General features: G+C 28.3%; 6 protein-coding genes across 6 annotated transcripts in view; 3 read left to right on the forward strand and 3 right to left on the reverse strand.

The window, feature by feature from the left end:
* LOC122858316 (roundabout homolog 1-like) overlaps positions 1–8,027 on the forward strand; it is a 35,519-nt gene extending 27,492 nt beyond the window's left edge. Inside the window, exons 2-8 of the mRNA XM_044161132.1 lie at positions 4,713–4,913; positions 5,002–5,339; positions 5,430–5,577; positions 5,659–6,044; positions 6,129–6,348; positions 6,426–6,551; positions 6,658–8,027. Of these exons, the coding sequence (XP_044017067.1) occupies positions 4,713–4,913; positions 5,002–5,339; positions 5,430–5,577; positions 5,659–6,044; positions 6,129–6,348; positions 6,426–6,523 (1,391 nt within the window). The 3' untranslated portion in view covers positions 6,524–6,551; positions 6,658–8,027. The remainder of the gene's footprint in view (positions 1–4,712; positions 4,914–5,001; positions 5,340–5,429; positions 5,578–5,658; positions 6,045–6,128; positions 6,349–6,425; positions 6,552–6,657) is intronic.
* Positions 8,028–8,957: 930 nt separating this feature from the next.
* On the forward strand, positions 8,958–16,021 carry LOC122858314 (peroxisomal acyl-coenzyme A oxidase 3-like). The gene is made up of 7 exons (XM_044161130.1): positions 8,958–9,059; positions 13,118–13,285; positions 13,381–13,506; positions 13,598–13,756; positions 13,814–13,961; positions 14,045–14,335; positions 14,414–16,021. The coding sequence occupies exons 2-7, from the start codon at positions 13,139–13,141 to the stop codon at positions 15,592–15,594; spliced, it is 2,052 nt and encodes a 683-aa protein (XP_044017065.1). The 5' UTR covers positions 8,958–9,059; positions 13,118–13,138; the 3' UTR covers positions 15,595–16,021.
* On the reverse strand, positions 9,521–12,862 carry LOC122858320 (ionotropic receptor 21a). The gene is made up of 9 exons (XM_044161136.1): positions 12,726–12,862; positions 12,440–12,617; positions 12,126–12,274; positions 11,680–11,988; positions 11,500–11,602; positions 11,076–11,362; positions 10,622–11,002; positions 10,127–10,514; positions 9,521–10,044 (listed from the first exon to the last, which is right to left on the reverse strand). Exons 1-9 carry the CDS (start codon positions 12,776–12,778, stop codon positions 9,805–9,807), a joined length of 2,088 nt encoding a protein of 695 aa, XP_044017071.1. The 5' UTR covers positions 12,779–12,862; the 3' UTR covers positions 9,521–9,804.
* On the reverse strand, positions 15,852–18,635 carry LOC122858317 (beta-1,3-glucosyltransferase). Its single transcript, XM_044161133.1, has 6 exons — positions 18,136–18,635; positions 17,635–17,924; positions 17,240–17,554; positions 16,882–17,165; positions 16,529–16,802; positions 15,852–16,010 (listed from the first exon to the last, which is right to left on the reverse strand). Exons 1-6 carry the CDS (start codon positions 18,203–18,205, stop codon positions 15,852–15,854), a joined length of 1,392 nt encoding a protein of 463 aa, XP_044017068.1. The 5' UTR covers positions 18,206–18,635.
* A 563-nt stretch (positions 18,636–19,198) lies between these two features.
* Positions 19,199–20,809, forward strand: LOC122858323. Its single transcript, XM_044161138.1, has 5 exons — positions 19,199–19,465; positions 19,706–19,815; positions 19,878–20,213; positions 20,315–20,579; positions 20,654–20,809. Exons 1-5 carry the CDS (start codon positions 19,449–19,451, stop codon positions 20,733–20,735), a joined length of 810 nt encoding a protein of 269 aa, XP_044017073.1. The 5' UTR covers positions 19,199–19,448; the 3' UTR covers positions 20,736–20,809.
* A 143-nt stretch (positions 20,810–20,952) lies between these two features.
* LOC122858322 (conserved oligomeric Golgi complex subunit 6) lies at positions 20,953–23,355 on the reverse strand. The gene is made up of 4 exons (XM_044161137.1): positions 23,105–23,355; positions 22,739–23,013; positions 21,340–22,645; positions 20,953–21,241 (listed from the first exon to the last, which is right to left on the reverse strand). Exons 1-4 carry the CDS (start codon positions 23,192–23,194, stop codon positions 21,008–21,010), a joined length of 1,905 nt encoding a protein of 634 aa, XP_044017072.1. The 5' UTR covers positions 23,195–23,355; the 3' UTR covers positions 20,953–21,007.
* Between the last annotated feature and the right edge of the window lie 227 nt (positions 23,356–23,582).

Consider the following 23,582-nt stretch of genomic DNA (forward strand, 5'->3'; position numbering starts at 1 on the left):
ATCAATCAGTTGTCATTGTCAATGAAACATAACTTATCATAATGAATCATGTCATTAGATTGTTTTACATTTTTATTTTATTCATATTTATATGGTAATATTATTATATTTATTTTTAATAGTAGTAGTATTTTTTTTTTTAAATATTCACTGGCTTCTAAATTTTTATTTGGATTTTTTTTTCTTGGGACTCACGGAAGTCCTGATTTTTTTTAAAATTTTATTATTTCTTTTTTTGTCAAATAGAAAAAATATGTGATGCAAGTAAATGTTGGATTTTCTGAGGCTTCTCCTGTTTACACAAAGAGGAAAACTTGAAAAAATAAAATAAAATATCAAATTTCTATTATTAAAAAATGCAATGATCATAATAATAGAAAGAATAAAAATTTTTTTTTCTTTTATATATAAAATAGTTGAAGACAAGTAAAGAATGAAAAACATGGTGTTGAAAGAAAAATAAAAAAAAAAATTATTTTTAAGATACAAAGTGAATATATATTTTTTATTTTTTTTTCTATCATCTTGATGTTTGATCTCATTGTGATGCATACATTGTTGTATTAATTTATTTTTATTATTTACAAGCTTATCATCGTCTTCTTTAAAATAATTATTTATATTGTCACATGAATGAAAATAAAAAAAAATATATTTCAACAGAGGAAATTACTACCAATTTATTATCATGAACACCATGATGCTTAAATTTTACACCGAATTAACATTATTAAAATAAAGATTTTTTTCGTATTAATTTAGTAAATTTATTTTGAATAATTTAAGGTGGGCCAAATATATAATAACTAATCAAAATGGTTATTCCAAGAAATATTGAGTCCAAACAAGGAATAGCATTGATGATTCGAGTGTTAATATACGTGTGCAGTATTGAATAAATAACGTGACTAGTTTTCAATATGTAATATTTAATTTCGTCTAAAGTTCATTGTTCTCGATGAGTTCTAGACAATGTCGTTGATATCACTTCTAGACTTGTATTCGAAATACAAGAGTCGATTCAAACTTGTTGAGCTTCGCTTCATTTTGACCTGATCAATGTGTAGCCAGTTTTTTTTCATTTTTAACATTTTTATGTTTTATGCAATTTTTTAAAAAATTATTCAAAGAATTTATTCAAGATAAAAAATAAATGTCTATACACTGTTTTTCCAAGTACTCAACGGATGTTAAACTTATTTGAATTTTAACTTGAAACAGCACCTGTGATTCCCTGTTCATGATGTCTTTTATTTTGCAACTTGGCATTTATCCAAGTAAACTCAACATTTATCCCATTTTGCCCATTTACACATTATTTATTTTTATTATATATTTATTCATGATTATTTTTAAATGTTTTACCCAATTTATATTTATTTATTTTTATATTATTTTTTTATTAAAATAAATATTAAAAATTACATAAATTTAGTAAAAGCTTATCAAGTAAATTTATATTTTTTTTTTAAATTTTGGCATCAGTTTTTTTAAATTTTAATGCCCAGTCAATGACCGATGTGAAGCTGTGAAAGTGGATTATCCCAAAAAAAAAAAAAAAATTTCAACTAAGCTTCAAAGTTTTAAAATTTTGTATAAAATTAGTAACGATAAATATAAATTTTGTACATTGATAAAACTAAAATGCAAAAAATAATTAAAAAATAAAATTAGTTAAAATTAAATTTTTTAAGTTTGTTAATAAAATATAAAAATAATGTTAATAAAGTATAAAAATGCGTGGTAAGAAATTGTTTAGTGTACTTGATGTACAATGAAAATAAAAAAAAAAAAATAAAAATAAATAACCATTATTAAATTGCGTGAGGGAATTTAAGTTGATGATGTCATATATTATATTTTGTATATTTGTCATGTAGTTGACACTGACTCATGTCGGTGTTTATTGTCTGGCCTATGGTATCAAGTGATACTTTAATGCATACATTGAAAATATATTATTATTAATATAAAGTTGGACCAGCTGATGGAAATTTGATTGACTCAGTTGAAAAATAAGATGGACGATCATGATTCTTTATATTTTTGACTTTCATCGATTATCATGTCGCCCATTTATGGAAAATGTTTGGCTTACGATTGATCACCAATTGATCTCATTCACCATCATGAAAATAATAAAATACTAAAAAATAAATTCAATGGAATATAAAAAAATATGACATGGAAGTTCATAAAAAAATTTAAATATAAAAAACAAACTGACAGAGGCCTTTAAATTGATTTCATATATATACTTTTTTATTTTTGACATGTGCGGGTGTTGACGGATTTTTATAAATAAATATTATCTCGAATACGTGATTGTTTTGTTGGCAGAAGCTTTTTTTTTTGTGCAAATTTTTTTATTTTTTTTTTGTGTTACTTCCTGATGTTGATTCTAGTGTTGCTGTCATAACGGTTGTTAAAATATCATCCTGGAATATGATCCATAATTTAAAATAATATATAAAGTTTTTTTTTTCTTCTTTTGGTGTCGATAATTTTGGCAGATAGAAAAAAAAAAAATTTAAATTTAAACGTACATATATTGGTGGGTTAGTTGGTTTAGTAAAACCTGTAGATGACATCACGGACAAACTAGCGTTGTGCACCAAATATCAAAATAGATTTACGGTTAGCGAATGTTAACTCGACCCCATTATTTTGACTATTCCAAACGAGACTTGCATTCAAAAATCATCATCATTCCATCACGTTTATATATATAAATTTTGTAAATATTTTAAATTACATTTAAAATTAAATTTATCATCAACACTTGTACACACACACTAAATATATTTTTTTACATACTAAAAATCTTGATTTCAATATTTAAATTAAATAAAATTTTTGCTACTATAAAATTTTAAATAATACGAATAAATTAATAATAATATGTATTTAAAAAAATAAAATTATATAAACTTGATATTTAAAAATAATTATTAGCTTCCGTGTATGTAGACTAGTATAAATATATAATAAAATTATAATGATGAAATCAATGCAAATAATAATTAACTTTGATAATTTGCCAATGATTTATCAAATTGCATGCGATGTCAATATAATGATAATGTTGTTATTGATGCAAAACGTTGTGGAATTTGCCTTTGGCATAGTTTTTTATATGTATTTTTAAATAATTTGAAATGTATATAAGTTGAGAGAGAGAGAGAGAAAGTACATAAATATATAAGGGCATATATGTAAATGAAAAGTAGAAGGAAAAAAAATAAAAAAATACTGCTGGGGGTGCGGTCTGCGGATATGAACCATGATAAACCATTTTGCCAATTTTCTCTGATGCATTCTGTGTAATCATCCTCAAACTGTCACCATAAATTTACCAATTTTCAATAATATATTTTTTCAAATAATATTCGTTTAAATAACAAATCTTAGATGCAAAAAAAAAAAAAAAGTAATAATTAACTTTTAATAATAAATTAAAGTAATATAATATCGAAAAAAATGTTTTTTAAATAATTTTTAAAAATTAGAAAATATATTAATATTTGCTAAGTAAATATTTACATAAATTGGGGGAATCTTGGGATGACCACACCTTCATAAATATTTATATGAAAATAAAAAAAAAAAAAAATTGTCCCAGTATCTTCGTCAACCTTTGGTCTCCTTGGCACCATATTACTGCAAATGATTCACTCGATAAAATAATAACATCTAGACTCACCTCGTTAATATTTTCTAACAAGTATCAAAAATAGTAATTAAATTTGCAAGTTAACAATTTGACAAGACATTGAAAGTTTATTTTTAAATTAAATTGTACAAAAAAATATTGACTGAGTGAATTAAAATGATTTTTTTTTTAAATGAAACTTTATGAGTGTGAAATGAAAAATAAAAAAATAAAAACGACAACAACAAGAAAAAGAAGAAAAAGAAAAAGGTCCTGGAGGTATATACATTGACATTTTGCGTAGGAGGGTTGTACGGAAGTAGACGGCCTGGCGAGATGCATTGGACCAATGTGGCGCCTTTCAAACTCATACAGCCGCATACAATATAAACACAATATAGTTTACAGATGAAATGAGGGGTTGTTCATGTTGCTATGTGAATTATATACAAAACAAGTCATGTCAGCATTGAGGGGTAGATTAATGCGTTAACCCAGATTTCCATATCACATTTATATATAAATAAAAAATAATAAATCTGTTGAGCTATTTTTTCATCTTCATAAAACTTCAAGATATAAAATTAATATATAAAATAAAAATAAAATTTTATGAAGAATTGTTTTTTATATTTTTTTAAAAAATAAATTGGTGAAAATTATAATGGTATGATTGAATTGATTGAGAATAGAAAAAAAAAAAAAAAAACGGAAGTTCTGATGTTTCAGTAAATGACAAGTGTTTGTCTGACCCATTTTTACTAACGAAGGCGTGGTTCAACTCAGCGGGTTGGTGTCGAATAATAAAATTCTATTCTGTGTGGTCATTTATTTTATTTTTTTTTTTTCATTTTCTTATATATATGTATTACATGATAATGTGATTGGTTAACTGGTAGATGTCACGCTCAAACATCTAAACTCAGCATGCACCTTTTATTATTTTATATTGTAAAAAAGAAAAATCAAAATACCTTAGTCTCAATTTAATTTAATTTGGCATTATTCCATTATGTATTAAAAATAATTATTATAATAAAATTATCAATTTTTGTTACAGTTTATGGAAGACCTGATAAATATGATGAAGGATTTATCGAGGATACACCTCAAGAATATGATGATGATGATGATATTGATACAGTTGAAAAAGACAACAAAGATACATCATCTGGACCACCAGCGATACTTTCAAAGCCAATTAATTATGATGTTGAAGCAGGACAAACTGTTGAATTTCCTTGTGAAAGAATTAATGCTGGTTTGTTTATTTATTTAATTAACAAAAATATAATTTATGTTTTTATTATTATTATAATTATCATTTGTTTTTTTTTATTTTTAAACAGATAATATTGCAGCCGCATGGAAAAAAGATGGTACTGATCTTTTTATTGGAACAATTTTAGTGCCACAACATAAAACGAATATAAAACTTCGACAAAATTATTCATTGATAATTGAAAATGTTACTAAAGCAGATTCATCAAGTAATTATGTTTGTGAAATATTAAGTGGAGGTAATTCAATAAAAGTAATCCACTCATTACGTGTTGATAATGATTGGATGGATAGATTAATTCGTCCTTGGCCAAAAAAGAGCATACACATTAATGAAGGTGACAGTATTAAATTTGGTTGTGAAACGAAATTCATTCCAACTAAAGAAATGAAATGGTCATTAAAGGTATACATCTATTAAAATACATTATATAATATTTTATTTAATTATCATAAAACAAATTAATAATAACTATTTTTAATTTTTATTTATCAGGGTGAAAGACCTCATTTTAATGAAGAAATTAATGGTAATTATATAACAATAAAAAAAGCAACACACAAAAATCATGGACATTATCAGTGTCTCGCTGAAGATGGAACAGATAGATTGTATGATGAAAGTGTTGATATAACAGTCAATTGTAAGTTTTTTAAAAAAAAAATAAAAAATAATGAATTTAAAAAAATAATAAAATTAATATTTTTTTTCTATTTATTTTTAGCTTCACCAATTATTGAATTATCACATGATACTGTTCATACTGGTCTTGGAATGAATGCAACATTAACATGCAAAGTTTATGGTCATCCACATGTAAGAGTTACATGGTCGAAAAATGGAGAAAATTATAGTGATAAAAAAAATAAAAAATTTATAACTGAATCAAAATCACATGAACACAAATTCATAATAAAACATGTATCACAAAATGATCTTGGTATTTATAAATGTATTGCTACAAATTCAAAGGGCACAGTAGAAGGTGAAATTAAATTAACTGGTACACCAGCAACACCAAAATTCATTGCTAATACAATTAATGATGATGATTCAACATTTACTCTTAAATGGCATGTTGAAAGTTTTTCACCAATTATTGAATATACGGTAAGAATAAAAAAATTATATATCAATTTAAAATAGTAATAAACTTGTTAATTTTTTTCAATATTTATTTATTGAATATAACAGTTGGAATATCGCAAAATAAATGAAGAACAATGGAGTCTTGAAAAACCAAAAGTAATAAAAAATAATGTAGGATATATTTATACTGCTGAATATTCATTTAAAAATCTTGAACCAAATAAATATGAAGCAGTACTTAAAGCACAAAATGCATTTGGATGGTCGGAACGTTCATCAATACACTCATTTAGAAAGGAAATATTATCTGAAAAACCAGAAAATGGTAATTCTAATATAAAAAATTATAAATATCCTTCAATTGATTATTTATTAATCATGTAAATTATTTTTAAATTACAGTGGAAGGAATGAATTCAAATGCATCAACAACACAACCATTAACTGTACTTGCAGCATTATTCCTAGTCGTTGTTTCTTTCGTCACAATACGTCTTTAATTAATTCACTACTCTACACACTACATAGGTAAATTATTTATTCATTATTATTTGATAATTATTAATATATAAATTCTAATGACATCTATTTTTATTTATTAATTAACATTGGATGTTTTTTTTTATAAAAATAGATAATTTGCTGAAGCCAAAGCGTACACCAGCAAACTTCATGGTGGGACTAAGAACGAACATGTTGCCTGGGGGAGTGCCTTCAATATTCACCCACACTATTTTATTCTTCCAAGAGATTCAATAATCACTAATTAATATTAAATTTTTTTTTTTTTTTTCATCGACAGTTATTTTTTTTTTTAAATTGAAAATCAAAAGAAAAATACTGCCTTAGATTTTTATAAAATAATTTTACAAATTATATATGATAATGAAAATGAAAGTTTAACTAAAATTATTATACTTAAAATATTTTTTTTTTTTTTAATTAATTTATTTTTTTATTATTATTTCATTAATCAATTTATAATATAAAAAAAAAAATGAATTTTTTTTTTTTTTTTTCTGTTTCTTGGGGCTTGTGTTTGAAGAATATTTAGTTATGAAAATAATTGTCGACAGATATCTCCTGGGTGTGTCATTATGTGCTAGAGAGTATAAAAGAAATAATTTTTTATTTTATTATTTTTATTATTTTTTGTTTGTAATTTAACTTATAAGTAAGATACATTAAGAAAGATACATTTTACTTTTAAATATATTTATATATAAAATATATATATATTACCTGTATAACATAGTATTCGTTGTACATGAATAAGTCAAAAGATACACGATCGTTATGATTATAATTTATTTTTGTATAATTAAGAAAATGATGAGGAATACATATGTTTTTTTTCGTTTTAATTTCTCTTAAATAGCAAAAAAAGTAAGCTTGTAAATTGAGTTTTTACAATTTGAGAAAAAAACAACGCTTTGTGCCATTGCTAAAAGCAAATTGGTATTTTTTTTTTTTTTTTTGATTTCTATTTTAATAGAAGTAATGCCTTTTTTTTCTAACTCCGTGAAAGCGGCACACGAATCTGTCCTTAATTTTAGCAATGAAAAAAAGAGAAAAAGAAGAAAAAAAATTGATACAAAATAATATAAATAATATTTGAAAATTCGTGTTCATAATTGTTTTATATAAGGAATGAATATATCTTTTTTTTTGTTTAGTGATTTATTGTTCTTCTGATTACAGCTTCGCACCACTACCTAAGATGTGTAAAATTATTAGTATGATTGAGTTTTTTAAATTTTATTTTTAGTGTGAATGTTAATTATTGAATGATGAAAGTTTAAATTTTTTTTTTATTTTATTTTCTTCATTAAGTTCATTAAAATATGGCGCTAATAGAATTTTTATTTTTTTTTTGTCAAGACTATTTGCACAAACTCATGCCCAAATTAAAAAAATTTTAAAAAGTGGGTAGTGCAATTTCGTGTCGATTCATTAAATTTTTTTTAAATTTAATTTTTCTTTTTATAAGATAAAATATCTAGGCTGCTAAAAATAAATAATTTGAGATGTTAAATAATTTCTTAATATTAATAAATCTTATAAAAAAAAAAAAAAACTAAAAAACATAAATTAATTTAAAAAATTATATTCAAAATTGTTGATGAAATATTATAAAACAATTAAATTAGTAATTTATGTAATTCAAAAAAAAAAAAAAAAAAAAAAACAAATAATAATTAAAGCCTGATTATTGATTTATTATTATTGTTTAATTTCCTTGTACAGTAATCACTGTTGCCTTATGATAACAACGTATATAATATGTGTAAAATAAACATTGAAAAATTGAAATAAACAAACAATAATAAATACATAACAAATTACATATTAATATTGTACGAAGAAATTTTTTCTTTTTATATACATCAAAAAAATTTAATATTATTTCAGTGAAAAAAAGCTACGCTCAAACACGAAATTGCTATGGTCCTTATGAAAATATCATAAAATGCATAGATGGCGCAGCTCTGCTATGGACCATTGTAAAAATTACTATGTTTTTTAGTAAAAAAAATATAAAATTCTCTCCGTGTAATAGCTGAACTAAAAAAAACAATAAAAACAAGCTAATTATTGACCTTCAGTCAATGAGTCAAATTCATAATTGAACTATTTTCTTTCCCTGTACGGTAATTACAAGTCACGGAAAGAAGAATTTTTAGAGACCAAATATTTTTATTTATAAAATTTAAAAAACCTATTGTTTATTAACGTTCAAGCACACATTGTGTTTATATATACTTTAATTGTTGATAAATAATTAAAAGACGTCATGTAAACACTATGTAAAAGCTTGTTTTTCATTAACGGTCGATAAAAAAGGGGCTTATAATGGCATTCAATGTAAACTACAACAAAGTACTTAACTTACATGAGTAATTTACATATAATGTAATAAACTTAAACATCGAATACTTACCCAACACTGCTTCAAGCCGAAGAAATCAAGTATTACAGTTTCCAGTCAGCATGACAGTCCAAAAAGGATTTAAACAATTATAACTCTTCAATTAAGTGAGTAAAAATTATTTTAGTGAAAAGCTATCAATAAATATTGATGAGTGTGTACAATGTTCAAATAAACATGTTAGATTGATATAAAAAAGATGATATATAGTCTTTTAAACACTACTTATATATACATATTTAGTTTATTTACTTTTTTATTATTTTGATGTGTCGTATGCATAAGTGATATCAAAAGTCCAATGTGCAGATTTAGATCTATAGTGACGATTTTTCATCGTTGTAAAATTAATAAACACGTTACATTTTTATTTTGATGTCTAAAACAATAAGTTCTTATTGAATTTTTTTTTTGTTTTGATTAATTATTACTGTAGTATAGTAGGAAATTTTATTCGATCCTGGTAGCCTCCCCACACAACTACTAAATTTACAGTAAACTACAGCAAACTTTAATTGAGTCTCTACAGAATTTTTCGCTGCGGATTTCTCTCCGTGCATTTAAAAAACCGTAAGAAAAGCCTTTACATCCCAAGTAAGAGTTTTCGGTCTTGAACGACTGTATTAGGCTTGTGCGAGGGAGCACAGACTTGACACAGTCTTGGCCTCAATAGTCCCAGGCTTGTGTCCGTCGTCAATTCCTACTTGGGGTAGGAGTAACGCCTATTAACATTATGAAAAAATTAATACAACAAAACAAATTAGAATTTTCTGGTGCACCAATTTGTTATTGAACGTAATTTACCTACTTTTGTTTTATTTTATCATACATGATTTAGCGTATACAATATGTTTATTTTATTTTCGTAAGATCTTTTGTGGCAATATATTTCCAATAGAAATTTTCAATAATCACTAAAATCATACCAAAAAAATAACCAGTAACTAATGCAAAAAAAGCACCAGAAAGTTTGTGAATATTTATTGTTGCTTTGGGGGTATCCGTTTCAGATTTTATTTCGGCAATTTTTGACCATTCCATAACATCACTCAACCATTTTTCCACTAGTCCGGTTTCGATTATATTTTTGATCTGTAATAAAAAAAAAATATTAAATTATGTTTCAATTTCTAAAATTTTTACTAATATAATCTTCTCAGAAAACTGATATTACGATATTATCGACTTGTGGCCTGAGAGGTGAATTCCTATCCATACCAATTGAGATTGGCATAGATATAACACATTCTTGCATGATGTGAAGTTCATTGTCTACTACAAGTCTTTGGTTTTGCTTAATTGCTTGTTTTTTTCGTTCTGATTCTAAAACTTGTCTTTTTGCCCTTGCAACTTGGAGAAAATAAATATTTTCATAGTAACCAAATTTACCTGCAGCCACTCTAGCTATTGAGTCTTCCTCATTGGTAGTCAGTTCAAATTTTTCACCAATTTTTTGAAGATCATCATCAGATGATGCTAAAAACAGTTCTCGTGTGTCCTCATCCCATCCGCCAACAGTTATTGCACTCTTTGCAAGCTGACTAAGAGTGTCAATAGTCATTCTAAAGAAGTATAGTTTTTTACATTTGTTCAAAGACATTTGAGTAAAGCATAATAATAAAAAAATAATAATAATTATAGAAATTTATATATTTAAAAAAAAAACTACCTTCCAACTGGATTTGCTAAAGCTGCGGTCAAGCTTGCTCGATAACTGACAGTGACAAGAATTGTATAGAGCCACCACCAACCGATAAATACTCTGAATGCCCAAAAAGTTGGTAATTTTGGCAGAGGAACTTGAAAGAGCATACTGTATGTTAATAATATACTATTTTCTATGTTTGTAAACGGAGATAATGACTTTTTTTGTAAATTAATTTTTTGTTTTTCATATAATTTTTCTTGTACTGAGCCATCTTCCATTTTTCTTTTATTAAATTCTATCGGCATGTATGGTATTATATAAATTTTATAAAAGAATGAAAATATCCAAAATGCGGAAACACATAAACAAAATATAACTAAAATAGCTATCCATGTATGTAATCTATCGAGTTAAAAATATTGTTGACCTTTTTTTTTTAGTTGAAAACTACTTATTAATCTAAAATTTTACGTACGTAAATGGTATAATGAGAAGTTTCCATGAATTTTCAGTTAATGATTCTGGAGTTAAAAAAGTGAGGCATTCCGTTCTATAGGGTGAAGATAGTTCCAATAATCTATGATGCCTCATGGTATAATGTAAATCTCCTAAAAAAAATGCTCCCGCACCTTTAACAGCTTCACCAATTAGACCATCAAAAGTCTCGTTATAACTCATTGTTCCCCATCTTTTTATTTCTACGTCCGGAGGTCGATAGAAAACTGGCTTACAATTGATTTTTTTTGCAATTATTCTCATTATCTGAAATTAGATAAAATGCTTGATTGGGGTGTCTCATTACCCTAGTAAAAACGAATAAAGTGTCGCAGAGCTTAATTCTAAAAACATTTTTGCGTATAAACCTTTTTTCCCCCCGGGCTGTAAAATTGTAAACTTACTTCGAATTCTATTCCAAGCGCCTGTTGACTTTTTTTACTGCAATCATCATATAGTAGCCGTGAATATTTCGTGACAGCAGGAATGTGCTCAAATATTGCGACTCTAAATCAAAACCACATTATAGGTGATAGAGTACACAACGTATATGATAAAAAAAAATATGGCTGGATTAAATTTACCTTAGTTTTTTTTTTTTTAAATCAACAGTTTTTTTTTCAAAAAGCTGGTTCTTATAACGTATTTTTCCTTCGTACCAAGTATTTATAAAGTGGGTTATAACACCACCCTTTATTTTTACTGGAAACGTAACTGTTTCAATATCGAACCAATTCCGGATTCGTTTTTTGTAAGATCTTTGTTTTGAAATGCTGTAGTGACGTATGAATAAAACATTCGTTATCCTGTTCCAAATATATTTCATTTCTGGATCGAAAAGTTTAGCATCATACATTAGCAAGAATTTTCCATGTGTGTTGATTTGGCGTTCTCTATAGAGAACACACCGGAATATGTAAAAATTACGAAAAAAAATCACATAAAAATTATAGAGAGAGATTTCCATTATTGAAATAAAAAACGAAAATTCATATTTATACATTGTAACTATTAACATTTATCTATTAACCTTTCCGAGTATTCGAGTAATTGTGAAACTTGAAAACCATTTGTAATCAAAATTATGTAGACATCACACCCAGCATTGTTACTGTTGATCAGAACTTTTATGATATTTTTTTGTGGATGGTCAAAATTTTCACTTTCACGAACAAGAATCTGTAATATTATAATATGTCTTTAGTACGTACATCCACCAAACGCACTAGATTATAAAGTTAAAAATAAAATAAACTGAGAAATGAACAAAAATAAAATGAACTTGAATATAGTGTATTAAATTTTAAAAAGTCCATATCAAACTTTTTTCACTTTAAATCTTACAGTGTAATATGGAACCATTCGTGCATTTGTCCAATTGTAATGAATTACATTTTTGTAATAATGATCAAGCACAAAAACAATGCATTGATTGTATTGAAACAATCCATTCACAAAATAAGTAATAATATTTTGTAGTGGTTCATCTGCATCATTGGAGTACCATGAATATTGTTCAAAGCTGGAAAAAAAAGTTTTACATATAGTATCAAAAATTATGCTCAATAAGATAATGATAAAGCTAAAACATCATGTGGTTTGATACAAGAATTTAACATATGATATTTACCTTATCACGTTAGTAAACAAGAAAAACACAAGTATGTTTTGCAAAGTCACCATGATGCTATTAGATAATTTTAGTAGTTGATGATTGAAGCTCAGCAGAATGTACCTACGTTATATAGTCTAAATATTTATAAATATCAGGAAATTTATAATCAATTTAATCAGATAGACTCCATTATACTTTACTTTGAGTATATTAATAAATACCGATTCTATCGTTTGGTATTACATTAATGATATTTAAATTAGATTGTCAGTCACATTTGTTTCAGACATCATATACTCATTCATTATATATTGATAGCAAAATCAGCGATCATGTTCAAAGTACATTTTATGCCAATATCAACAATGAGAGGTAAAATTTTATTATTAATCGATATTGTGTTGTAGGTCGTACATAGAACCGAAATCATGATGATTAACAAAGTATTAAAAATAAAAGAATTAATTCGTGAAATCCCTAAGGGTGGACCCTTAGGTAGATACAGAAATCGAGCATCTTTTGATTGGAAAACATTAAAATTAGGCCTCTATGGCTCTGATTATTTGGAATATGAGGTATATATAATATTTATCATTCATTTATATCATCATTGATTTGTAGTGTTTCAAACATGTTACTGTATTTCAGTTAATTCTCATTATTCTTACAGAATAAAATTTTCAATTTTGTGAGGAACTCACCATCTTTTCAAAAACCAATTAAAAAACCAACACTCGATGAGTACAGGAGACGATGCGTCAATCAAATCAATGATTTATTCAAACATGATCTTATTGTAAGTTTGTGAAAAGATTTAAAATATTATTTTGAATTATTAATTTCAAGTTTCAAAAAATCTCTATACTGTATACGTATGAATTGTCTAGGAACCATTCGGATACTTCTTAAATGCTTTCGTGGCAATCGATCCTTCGTTACCAGTTCTCATGGGTATACGCTTTGGTATGGTTCCAAGCACTGTTTTTACGCTTTCCTCAGGATCCGATAGGCATATGGATTTCTTATCAAAATTTCGAGACGGGCATGTGAGTAGATTTTTATGTTCTCGAAAAGTTAATGATTCTATGATTTTATTTTGACAGTTTATCGGTTGCTTTGCATTAACGGAAGTTTCTCATGGTACAAATGCCAGAGGGATGAGAACAACAGCAACTTACAATTGTGACTCCGAAAGCTTTGTGCTGAATTCACCAGATTTTGAAAGTTCCAAGTTTTGGGTTGGTGGGTTGGGTAAGTAAATAATTATAAAATGTACTATCACATTATATTGTTTAATTTTTTTACACAGCTCAATAGATCTATATTTATTATAGGTAAACAAGCAACCCATGCTATCGTATTCGCACAATTAATTACTCCAGATAAAAAATGTCATGGACTTCATCTATTTATTGTGCCTATCCGTGATCCAGAAACAATGCTTCCGTTTCAAAATTTGACTTGTGGTGACTTAGGTGAGAAAGTTGGTCTTAATGGTGTTGATAATGGCTTTGTCATGTTCCATAATTATGAAATACCAAAAGAAAATTTACTCAATAAAATGGGTGATGTTTCAAAAGATGGACAGTACATTTCGCCTTTTAAAGATAACAAAAAACGCTTTGGTAAGTTTAATCTTTAATACTAAAATATCTGATTCTTCAATTAAATTCGCATTGAATCGTTCTATTATTTTATAACAGGAGCTTCACTGGGCGCTCTTTCCATGGGGCGTGTAACCATAACAAATATTTCAGCTAAAAATTGTTCACTCGCAATAGTAATTGCAGTACGTTATTGTTCAGTACGTTGTCAATTTGGTCTGCCTGAAACACCAGAGTGGCCAGTTATTGAATATCAGGCTTTGTATAGTCGTCTTATGCCTTGGCTTGCCGTCGCTTATGCCATCAATATATTCTCAATAAAATTTCTACGAAAAGCTCAAGAATTTCAAATGAAAATGTTAAATCCTATTATAAAAAATGAATTAGCAAGTGAAGGCCTTGAGATCCATGCACTTTCATCAGCCACAAAACCTTTTTGCTCTTGGATCGTAAGAGATGCAATCGCAGATTGCAGAGAGGTAACAGGAGGAATGGGTTACTTACATGCAGCTCGGTTAGGTGATATTCGAGCTGATCACGATGCAAATTGTACATATGAAGGTGAAAACAACGTTTTAATTCAACAAGCATCAAATTGGTTATTATCTCTCTATCCCTACTTTAAAAACGGAACCCCACTTACTTCATTCGATTCCATTGGATTTCTGTCTAAAGGACTTCAAATTCTTGAAGAAAAATATATCTGTGAAAGTCACAATGAGACTTTGCAGCCTGAAAACCTGATCAAAGCTTATCAATGGCTAGTTTGTTATCATTTTAATGAAACTCAAAAAAAAGTTGGTTCATTGAAAGCTGAAGGGCATAATTCATTTGTCATCAGGAATGAATCTCAAACATTTTTTGCAAAATCTTTATCGTTGGCCTACGCAGAACATGCTGTTTTTAAGAGTTTTGTTGACGCCTTGAATGATGATTGTTGGGGTGAAAAAGAAAAATGTGTACTTAAAAAATTATGCTCTTTATATGGATGCTGGTCACTTGAAAAATGGATTGGAGACTTTTATGCTGGCGGATATGCAAGTGTTGAATCAAATATGAGTAACAATTTAAGAGAAAGTATTTTAAAAATTTCAAAAGAAATGGTAGGCGAAGCTGTAGCACTTGTTGATGTCATGGCACCACCAGATTTTGTTTTAAATTCTGTCTTAGGCATGGAGGATGGGGATGTCTATAAACATTTAGAAAAATTAGTCAAACTTCGTCCAGAGAATTTCGAAAGACCTTACTGGTGGCAAGAAATTCGTCAATCAAAATTATGAAAAATAGAATAGCTTTATTTTTCAAAGCATACAATATAAAAAATTTTTTTTACAGTAAAAGTTGTTAAAAATTATTTTTATACATTTTGTTACAACAGCGCAGTCTAGGTGATAGGTCAATTTATTTTTTAATATTATTTACTTGGTGATTTTAATGTTCTATGGTTGAATTCATTGTTCATGTTAAAACTTAGAAATATATTTTATTTAATTGAATTTTTTTTTTTTGTATCTTCATTCAATGATAATTTTTTTTATTATAAATCACTACGTAAAAAAGGTATGTCTTCTAGCACGCTGTCTGCTTCTGCAAACCACTCTTCATACATTTTAATTGGGTCTATCATCCAAAATTTATGAAAAGATACTGGTTCTTGTGATGCAAGATATGCTAAAGCATAATCTGATGGTCGAGCCTTAAAATGAACAAGCAATATTTGTTTAAGAATGTCATAATCTTAAAACAGTATAGAGTAATGGTAAGGGTAAGTGACCGCACAGTAAATTACCTTTATTTAACTTTTATAATATTTATTTATGTAAAATCTATTTTACGATTGGTAAGTGGATAACCACGGCTAATATAAGTGAATAAATTATTTGTAATTGCAAACGAATCGATCCATCCTAATTTTCTATGTAAAACAACCTACTAGTATCGATAATAATATTTTTTTTTGCTGTTTGACTTATCTTAAAAAAAAAAAAAAAAAAAAAAGGAATTTTTAATTTCTCGAAATTTTTTAAAAAAAAAACAACATAAAAAAGATCATAAATCTATAACTTAAGCGATGATCATTGACATCAATCGTTATTAATTTTCTTGATAATGGAAGTTGAATATTCATATTTAATTTGCGCGTTACCTTAGGTCACAAACCCTTATCTTTAGGCACTTGAGTCAAGTTTTAAAAATAAAAATTTTAAGCATTACCTGATGAAAAAGTTCCGAATGAATAGGTTTAACTTTGATCCGAGCAAAACATTTTCCAAATAAAAACATATCATCGGGAGTGGTTGATGATGGGCATTCACAAGCACCTGATGTTATTATTCGATCAACGAGTGGAGCTGAAAGTACAACTCCGGCTCCTCCAGTCAAATATTCAAAACCATCTGATGAAACAACTCGAAATCCATAACGTTCACCGAGTGCTACGAGATTTTTCGGATTGTAGCAAGTCAGTAGACGCGTAAGTCTTGCAACACTAAGTTTTGTAAGCATGGAAAAAAAATGTAAACGATTCATTTTGACATCATTGATATTAACAAAATGAATATTCTTACCTGATAAGTGTATCATCATCGGTGATTACAAGCCAATAAATTTTGTTTTTGGACATTATTTTTTGAGCGTATTCCAAAATAGCATAAGTTTTATCACAGTGTCCTTCACTCGTATCTGGTACAACAATTGAATGTGGCAGCATTACATCTGCTTTGTTCGTGAAAAAGCCGAAATTTTTTGCATACTTGGTCCAGGTTTTTATTATTTTTGGGACCCTCGTCGAATGATTTTTATCGTATGTTTTTATTGCAATAAATATATTTTCTCTTGAAATAGACGAACTCTGCAAACGTTTTGAGGATTATAATGTTAACTCACTATTTATTTCGAAAAAGTATCATCGAAATTGTTTCTTACACACGAATGGAAAACTTTTGGAAATGTCGCACAATTTTTCTCTGAGACAACACAAAATTCTGGTACATTTATCAATCGGATACCTTCACCGCTGTTGTATATAAACTTTGACAATTCATATGATGCATCAATGGAAAAATCGTTTTCAGGAAAGCCATCTTTTATCAATCTGTCATTGAGTGATGCAACTAGAGATTGACTAATAACAAAACCAGAAACTGTGTTTGGGTACTTGAGTTGTTTTGTTTGATCAGCAAAATGATGAATTACTGTTGGTTCTTGATCATACAGTGCATGACCAATGAAGAATTTTTGCTAGAATAATACTATTGTTATTGACTATTTTTTAATGACAACCAAATCTGTGTTAAAATCGTAAGAATTTATTAGCTCACCTTTGATTGGAACCGTGAAAGAACTTTGATAAGTTTATTCAGTCTAATAGCAGTGTTATCCAGACAGAACAAAAACCATTTGGCTTGATTGTACTTATCGAATAGTGGCAAAATCAGAGGTAAAATTGTCCAAGAGCCATGAATATTGTGTTCGTGAGTAAGAAAAAAATTCGGGGGCTGCATGTCCATGGCTGAAGCTTCATTAATTACAGTATCTTTCAATAGGTTTGCATGAGCCTGGTGATAGCCATCAGTCTGACTTAAAACGACGATCACTATGTCAGCGGGTTCTAAAAAAAATGAACATCAATGAACTTTATTACTATATATACAAATTGATTATGATTTTGAAAACTCATCATCGTGACTAATACTAGAAATATCTGAATACGCTCAAAAGCTTTAGGAGATTTTTAATTAATTGTGATATTTTCAATGTTAAATAATATGGCTTCAAATAACTTTAATTAAATGACAATGTAGAATCACTTTTAAGCTTACCAAGGGCAGATGAAACCAAACCTAGTAGTATGATAAAATTGATTGTAAAACACCATTTAGAGCTTCCCATTTTTCATAATCTGTTCTGATCTGTTGGGGAGTTCGTAGACAATGACATGAGGTGAATTTTCATTCGAATTATTTGTCAGTGACAATTTTTTTTTGTTAGTGACAAATGAAATATGTGTTGCTGAAAAAAAATGAATTGCAGGCTGCAAATATTTGATTCGCTGGTAACGGATTATTTGTATTGTATTGCAGGCTACAAATAATTATTAGACAGCCACGAATATGACATCAACATAAACATAAACAATAAACAATAAACATAACCAAAAAGCATAAAGAAATAATTGACAGACTCTTCATGGTTGGGTAAATTGTCGAATTTTAAAATTACATGTAATGTACGTAAGAGACGGAAATAATGTAAATAACCCTTATCTAACCTTCCCTGAAGCTAAATTACATTTATAATTGTAAACAAATAAAAACATAATTCAATGCAATTCAATGGGTGCATTTCTTTAAGTGGTGTCTCCACACTATAGAAATCTCATGCAAGTTCTTGCACGAAAAAATGGAACATGTCCCATTGGCTGCGATAGTCTTGCAAGGCTTTTAAAGGCTTATTTCCACGAAAATTCTAGTAATTATCTAGTGATGAAAGATCTTGCAAGCATTTCTATTTTCTATAGCGAGGAGACACCGCTTAATCATCAATAATTGGGAATTCGTTCTTGCGTCTTAGAAAAAATTATTAAATTAACAAAATAAACACAAACGGGTGCAGCAGTCCAATTCACAGGGCATTACAATTTAGGGCTTTTTTCATCCACCGGTGGCTTGAAAAATTGATGTAGCTAAATAAATTAATTTGTACTCTTCATTAATTTCTTCGCTCAATTTCTTTAATTTAATTAAAGATGTATGTTTGTTATGCGCATTGTAAAACAAAAGCGATACAAGTCACGCACGTTATCGGAATCTTGCAGCGCCACTAGATCAAGCGGCGATCATCAGCGATCATATCGCGATACGGTTTTTTTAAGCAAGTTCCTTCTCTTCACTCCTGTATATACATTGCAATACATTGATAGATTGTTATTGTTGTTTATTGTTTATACATATTTCATGGAGGTATATCATAAAACTCCATGACATATTTCTATTTACATAGTCTATTTACTGATATTTACGTAGCCTTTTTGTGTCCCAGAAACCGTAATAACTCGAAAAACCTCCCTGTGAATTGGACTATATTATAGACATAAACAAATTAACACACAAGTTAAAATTAACTTCTTCGAAGTATGAAAAAATCTCAAATGTTAGCTATTCTTTAAATCCATTAACTTTAACCTATTTGTACAATTTTAAGTTGTACAAACGTGACTGACAGCGTGATTTTAGCAGTGTTTCAGTGGTTTTGCTCATTAAAGCAATCTGTGTAAACAAGAACCGCCTTTAAATTCCGCTAAAACTCGCTGGAGTCGTACGAAAAGCTTTATTACAAAAATTATCGCTCAATAACTGACTATTACAAATAAGCAAAATTATCTTTTTTTAGTGAAACAAAGCCGAGTACACCTGATCGTAGAGATGGTGTTCGAGTTCAAAATCGTTTGCAAACAAAAACTAAGCCTGCGATAGCGTCAACTAAAGAATCTCAAGTTTTCGGTAAGATAATTTTTATACCAATTATTTATTTAGAATGCTTCTAATGACAATATTCTATACAGGTGCACAATTGAACAAGCGCACATGCATTTCTACCAGAATATCGTTAGCGCAAAATCAAAGTGAAGTACCTAAACAGAATGAATCAGATAACAGTACGGTACTTAACATGTTGTTCGATAAATATGTTCAGACTACAATAGAATCACTAATAGTTGAAAAAAAGGCTGATCTTAAAGAAAAAGAACTACTTGTTGGAGTAGCTTCTTTAGCTAGAGAAAATGAGAATAATGAACTGAAACTCAATGAACTTAAAATTCGAAAATCTGAAATAAAGATTTTAGATGGAATTCAGAAAAGTTTGGATAAACAAATCGCTGATATCACAATTTCGTTAAGTAAGTATTTTTTTTTTTTTAACGAAAGATTTTCTAAAAAAAAAAGCACAAATCACATACACTGACACTAACTTTCTGTTGTATTTCCAAATTTTTGCTAGATCTTTTTGATGATAAAACCGAAACTTCATTACATCAAATTTTATTGTCACTCAACGACTTAGATCACTTGAGTTGTAATAACTTGAATGTACCCCACACTGATGAAGATGTAGAGCATTTCCAATTTGCTTTACAAAAATCAATCGAATCGGTGGAAAAACTAGCTCACATAATAGGTAGAAAAAGTTCAGCCATAGCTGTAGGAAGCGATGGTCTTGGAATATTTATAAACACTCGTGATAAACTGATAAAACAACTTAAAATGTATTTAATTTATATTTTTATAAAAATATTTTTAAGTCTGGTTTTCGTCATTTAATAATAATTTTTTATTCTAGATTGGATTGTTGCCTGCGAAATCTTCAACTTAAGATTTTAACAAAGACATCTCATAATTTAGTGTATCATCAATTACAATGAAACATTTAATAACTATTATACAATATCTATAAAAATTTTATTACAATAATAATACACTTTTCTAATAAATCAGATTTTTTGTTTCAATGCTTTTTTATGCTCTTATCGAAGGTGTAACTTTTTTATGCTTTTACTTCAGGGTGTAACTTACAACCTAACTGATCACTAGCATGATTGGCAGTGCAATAGAATTTTATTTTTTTTTTTTTTTCTAAAAAAGAAATAACATAATTGAAAATCAAAATGATATTAATTAATAACATTGTTTAAAATTAATAATTCAACAGTTTTTCAAGAAGACTTGCAGGTGTTCTAGTGAATATTGAGTTTGGAGATTGATACAGGTTTTTGGGATCATGCAATGCTTCGTAGAGTTGCTTGTAGATAGCACCAATGACTTGGAATGAACGTTTAAGTGCTGTTGACCGATTATTCGAGTTTTGGAGCAAGCTGATTTGTGGCAACAAAAAAGCATCGGGCATCAAAAGAAATGACTCCAATTTATTCTGAAATGAAATAAAATACATTAAAATGTATTATTTAATTATCGAAAAAATTTTGTTTGATAAATTAAACATAAAAAGAAGAAATCATTTCAACTTACAGCAAATTCTTTGAGATTGGTTGAATCCATACCAGATATCAAAGATAACGGACCTTGTTCCTTTCCTTGTAGAATTGTATAAATTGGTCCCAAATTTAAATTAGCCACTAATGAACTTGCTAGCTCTGAAGTCAGTGTGTCCATTTGTGCATCGGATTGTGCTTGGAGTCGTTCTAATCGTTGATCCATATATTCATAAAGTGATAGAGTTGATGAAATTTTGTATAGACAATTTAAAAGATACACAGCCATATCTATGGCTGGAAGTCTAGCAGCAGTCTCATTTATTTCTTGAAGCAAAGGGTCTATAACAAATGAAACAATTTTCTGTATATCTTTTTCTCTGTCTTCTCCAGTGACAATCAAAGCAACTGATAAAACGTCATTGAGTAGTGTTAAAAGACGGTTAACAGAGGCTGCTGGAGCTAACTCCTGTCCTGGTGGTTCAGCTCGTTCACCCAATGCAGATCGAGTTTCTAAAGTAAGTCTTGAGTTGAAGCTTTTCTCGCTCAACTGTAATAATTCGTTGAGATTATCAACTAGCATACTGTTTGGGATAACAATAGTTAATACTCCTAAATAGTATCTGATTAATGACATCACAGAGTACAAAACTGTTGCTGGTGCTTCTACAGCCAGAATATGTTCAATTCTAGATTTAAGAGGGTAACAAAGACCTTCTGTTATATTACCTATAGCATTAGTAACTTGATCTGAAATTTCTGTTACATCACATGCTTTTAATAGACTCATGATATTTTCTTTTTCAACTGGAATTGCTTGATGTAGCCAAGCTAACATATCACCAACATATCTTGTCGGGTCATCAGCTCTCATTTCTATGGGATTTATACTACTTCCTTTATCTTTAGTTCTTAGTGTCAATGCATCAATAAATGCATCAACAATTACTGATCGTCGAGTAGTACAATATTCATCAATAATGTATTTAAAAAGAACTGGCCTATGTTGAAGTTTGCACATTGCTTTAATTATCAGTGTAAGTGAGTTTTCGTTTTCAATATGACGGCATTGATTTTGGGTCCATTTGTACAGACGTTCTAATGCTGCTTCTTGTAACAGAGTCATTCTTTGCATAACATCAAGCCCAAGAGTTTGATAGCCTGACTGCATAAAAATTCTACAGCTCGAATGAATAGCTTGAAGACGATTTAAAACGTTAAAAAATTCTTCAGTGATTGGTTCATCTCGAGTTTGACCATGAAGAATACTAATTTCTTGGCGAGATAGTTGAAATTTACTAATAAAAATTTCAACGATTTCATGGTTCATTGAAAATCGTTTGCTGAAAGAAAAAAAATTGTATTTTCTCTTCACTATTCTAGATGTGTTAAAAGATTGAAAGACTAAGAATATAACTTATAGATGTATATCATACTTTTCATTTTGAAGCGTTGTCAGGCGATCAATAAGAGTCAATGTTTGAGTTTTTGTATTTTGTAAACGATTAGTCATTGTCTGAATTGAACTATTCATAGACGAAACATCGGCGTAAATGTTGTCGAGTGTAGACTTGACTTCTCTGAATGCTGACAAGAACTCATCATTTATTAACAGGCTTCTTTTTTCAATGATACTGCGTAAACTTCTGCGACAGTTCAAAGTATTGTCAGTGAAAAATGTTGACAGTTCTTTTAATGCTTCGAGAGTTTCCTAAGAAAGAACATAGATAATAATAATAATCGTAATCATAAGATGGATAATAATACGACAATAGATATTGAAAATAGTACTGATTCCTTACTTTATCATTTTTAGGTCTGGAATCCAGTAGTTTACTGACTCGTTTATCAGGTGACAAGAACTGATTTGTATTTTCTCTTATTGAAGTCATTATTTCGTTTGATTTATAAACAAAATACTTAACGAAGTTGCTCAACGTTGCAACAGCTGGAAGTTGGAACTGGCAACAACTGAGATTGACATTTGACAGCAGGTCTTTGTTTACATTTTACATAGAGAGTCTAAAAACTATCGATACAAAAAAATATCTACCGAGTAAAAATATCGAAATATCGATATTATTAGCAGTCTAATTCACAGCAGTCCAATTCACAGGGCATTACAATTTAGGGCTTTTTTCCTGAAAGGCGGCGCTTGTGAAGCTTTTGTATGTGAAATCTATGGCTGCTTTCTTTCATGAACATCGATGTGATCTCCATCAGCGCACGCGAATTACTTATTTAAAAAAAAATGGACTTCACATCACCGTCCTGCAATTC

Source organism: Aphidius gifuensis, linkage group LG5, assembly GCF_014905175.1.
Source record: "Aphidius gifuensis isolate YNYX2018 linkage group LG5, ASM1490517v1, whole genome shotgun sequence".
Lineage (NCBI taxonomy): Eukaryota > Metazoa > Arthropoda > Insecta > Hymenoptera > Braconidae > Aphidius > Aphidius gifuensis.

Excerpts from the sequence above, each read along its gene's own strand:
- LOC122858322 (XM_044161137.1), bottom strand. The coding sequence starts at position 23,194 with ATGACTTCAATAAGAGAAAATACAAATCAGTTCTTGTCACCTGATAAA. Across the intron at positions 23,014-23,104 it reads CCAGACCTAAAAATGATAAA|GAAACTCTCGAAGCATTAAA; the intron begins GTAAGGAATCAG and ends GTTCTTTCTTAG. Across the intron at positions 21,242-21,339 it reads CCAATCTCAAAGAATTTGCT|AATAAATTGGAGTCATTTCT; the intron begins GTAAGTTGAAAT and ends ATTTCATTTCAG.
- LOC122858314 (XM_044161130.1), top strand. The coding sequence starts at position 13,139 with ATGATGATTAACAAAGTATTAAAAATAAAAGAATTAATTCGTGAAATC. Across the intron at positions 13,286-13,380 it reads CTGATTATTTGGAATATGAG|AATAAAATTTTCAATTTTGT; the intron begins GTATATATAATA and ends TTATTCTTACAG. Across the intron at positions 14,336-14,413 it reads AGATAACAAAAAACGCTTTG|GAGCTTCACTGGGCGCTCTT; the intron begins GTAAGTTTAATC and ends ATTTTATAACAG.
- LOC122858320 (XM_044161136.1), bottom strand. The coding sequence starts at position 12,778 with ATGGTGACTTTGCAAAACATACTTGTGTTTTTCTTGTTTACTAACGTG. Across the intron at positions 12,275-12,439 it reads GAATGGTTCCATATTACACT|ATTCTTGTTCGTGAAAGTGA; the intron begins GTAAGATTTAAA and ends ATAATATTACAG. Across the intron at positions 11,003-11,075 it reads CTTCTCATTATACCATTTAC|ATTACATACATGGATAGCTA; the intron begins GTACGTAAAATT and ends TTAACTCGATAG.
- LOC122858317 (XM_044161133.1), bottom strand. The coding sequence starts at position 18,205 with ATGGGAAGCTCTAAATGGTGTTTTACAATCAATTTTATCATACTACTA. Across the intron at positions 17,555-17,634 it reads TTTCACGGTTCCAATCAAAG|CAAAAATTCTTCATTGGTCA; the intron begins GTGAGCTAATAA and ends GTATTATTCTAG. Across the intron at positions 16,011-16,528 it reads ATTCGGAACTTTTTCATCAG|GCTCGACCATCAGATTATGC; the intron begins GTAATGCTTAAA and ends GTTCATTTTAAG.
- LOC122858323 (XM_044161138.1), top strand. Across the intron at positions 20,214-20,314 it reads TGATATCACAATTTCGTTAA|ATCTTTTTGATGATAAAACC; the intron begins GTAAGTATTTTT and ends AATTTTTGCTAG. Across the intron at positions 20,580-20,653 it reads CTGATAAAACAACTTAAAAT|ATTGGATTGTTGCCTGCGAA; the intron begins GTATTTAATTTA and ends TTTTTATTCTAG.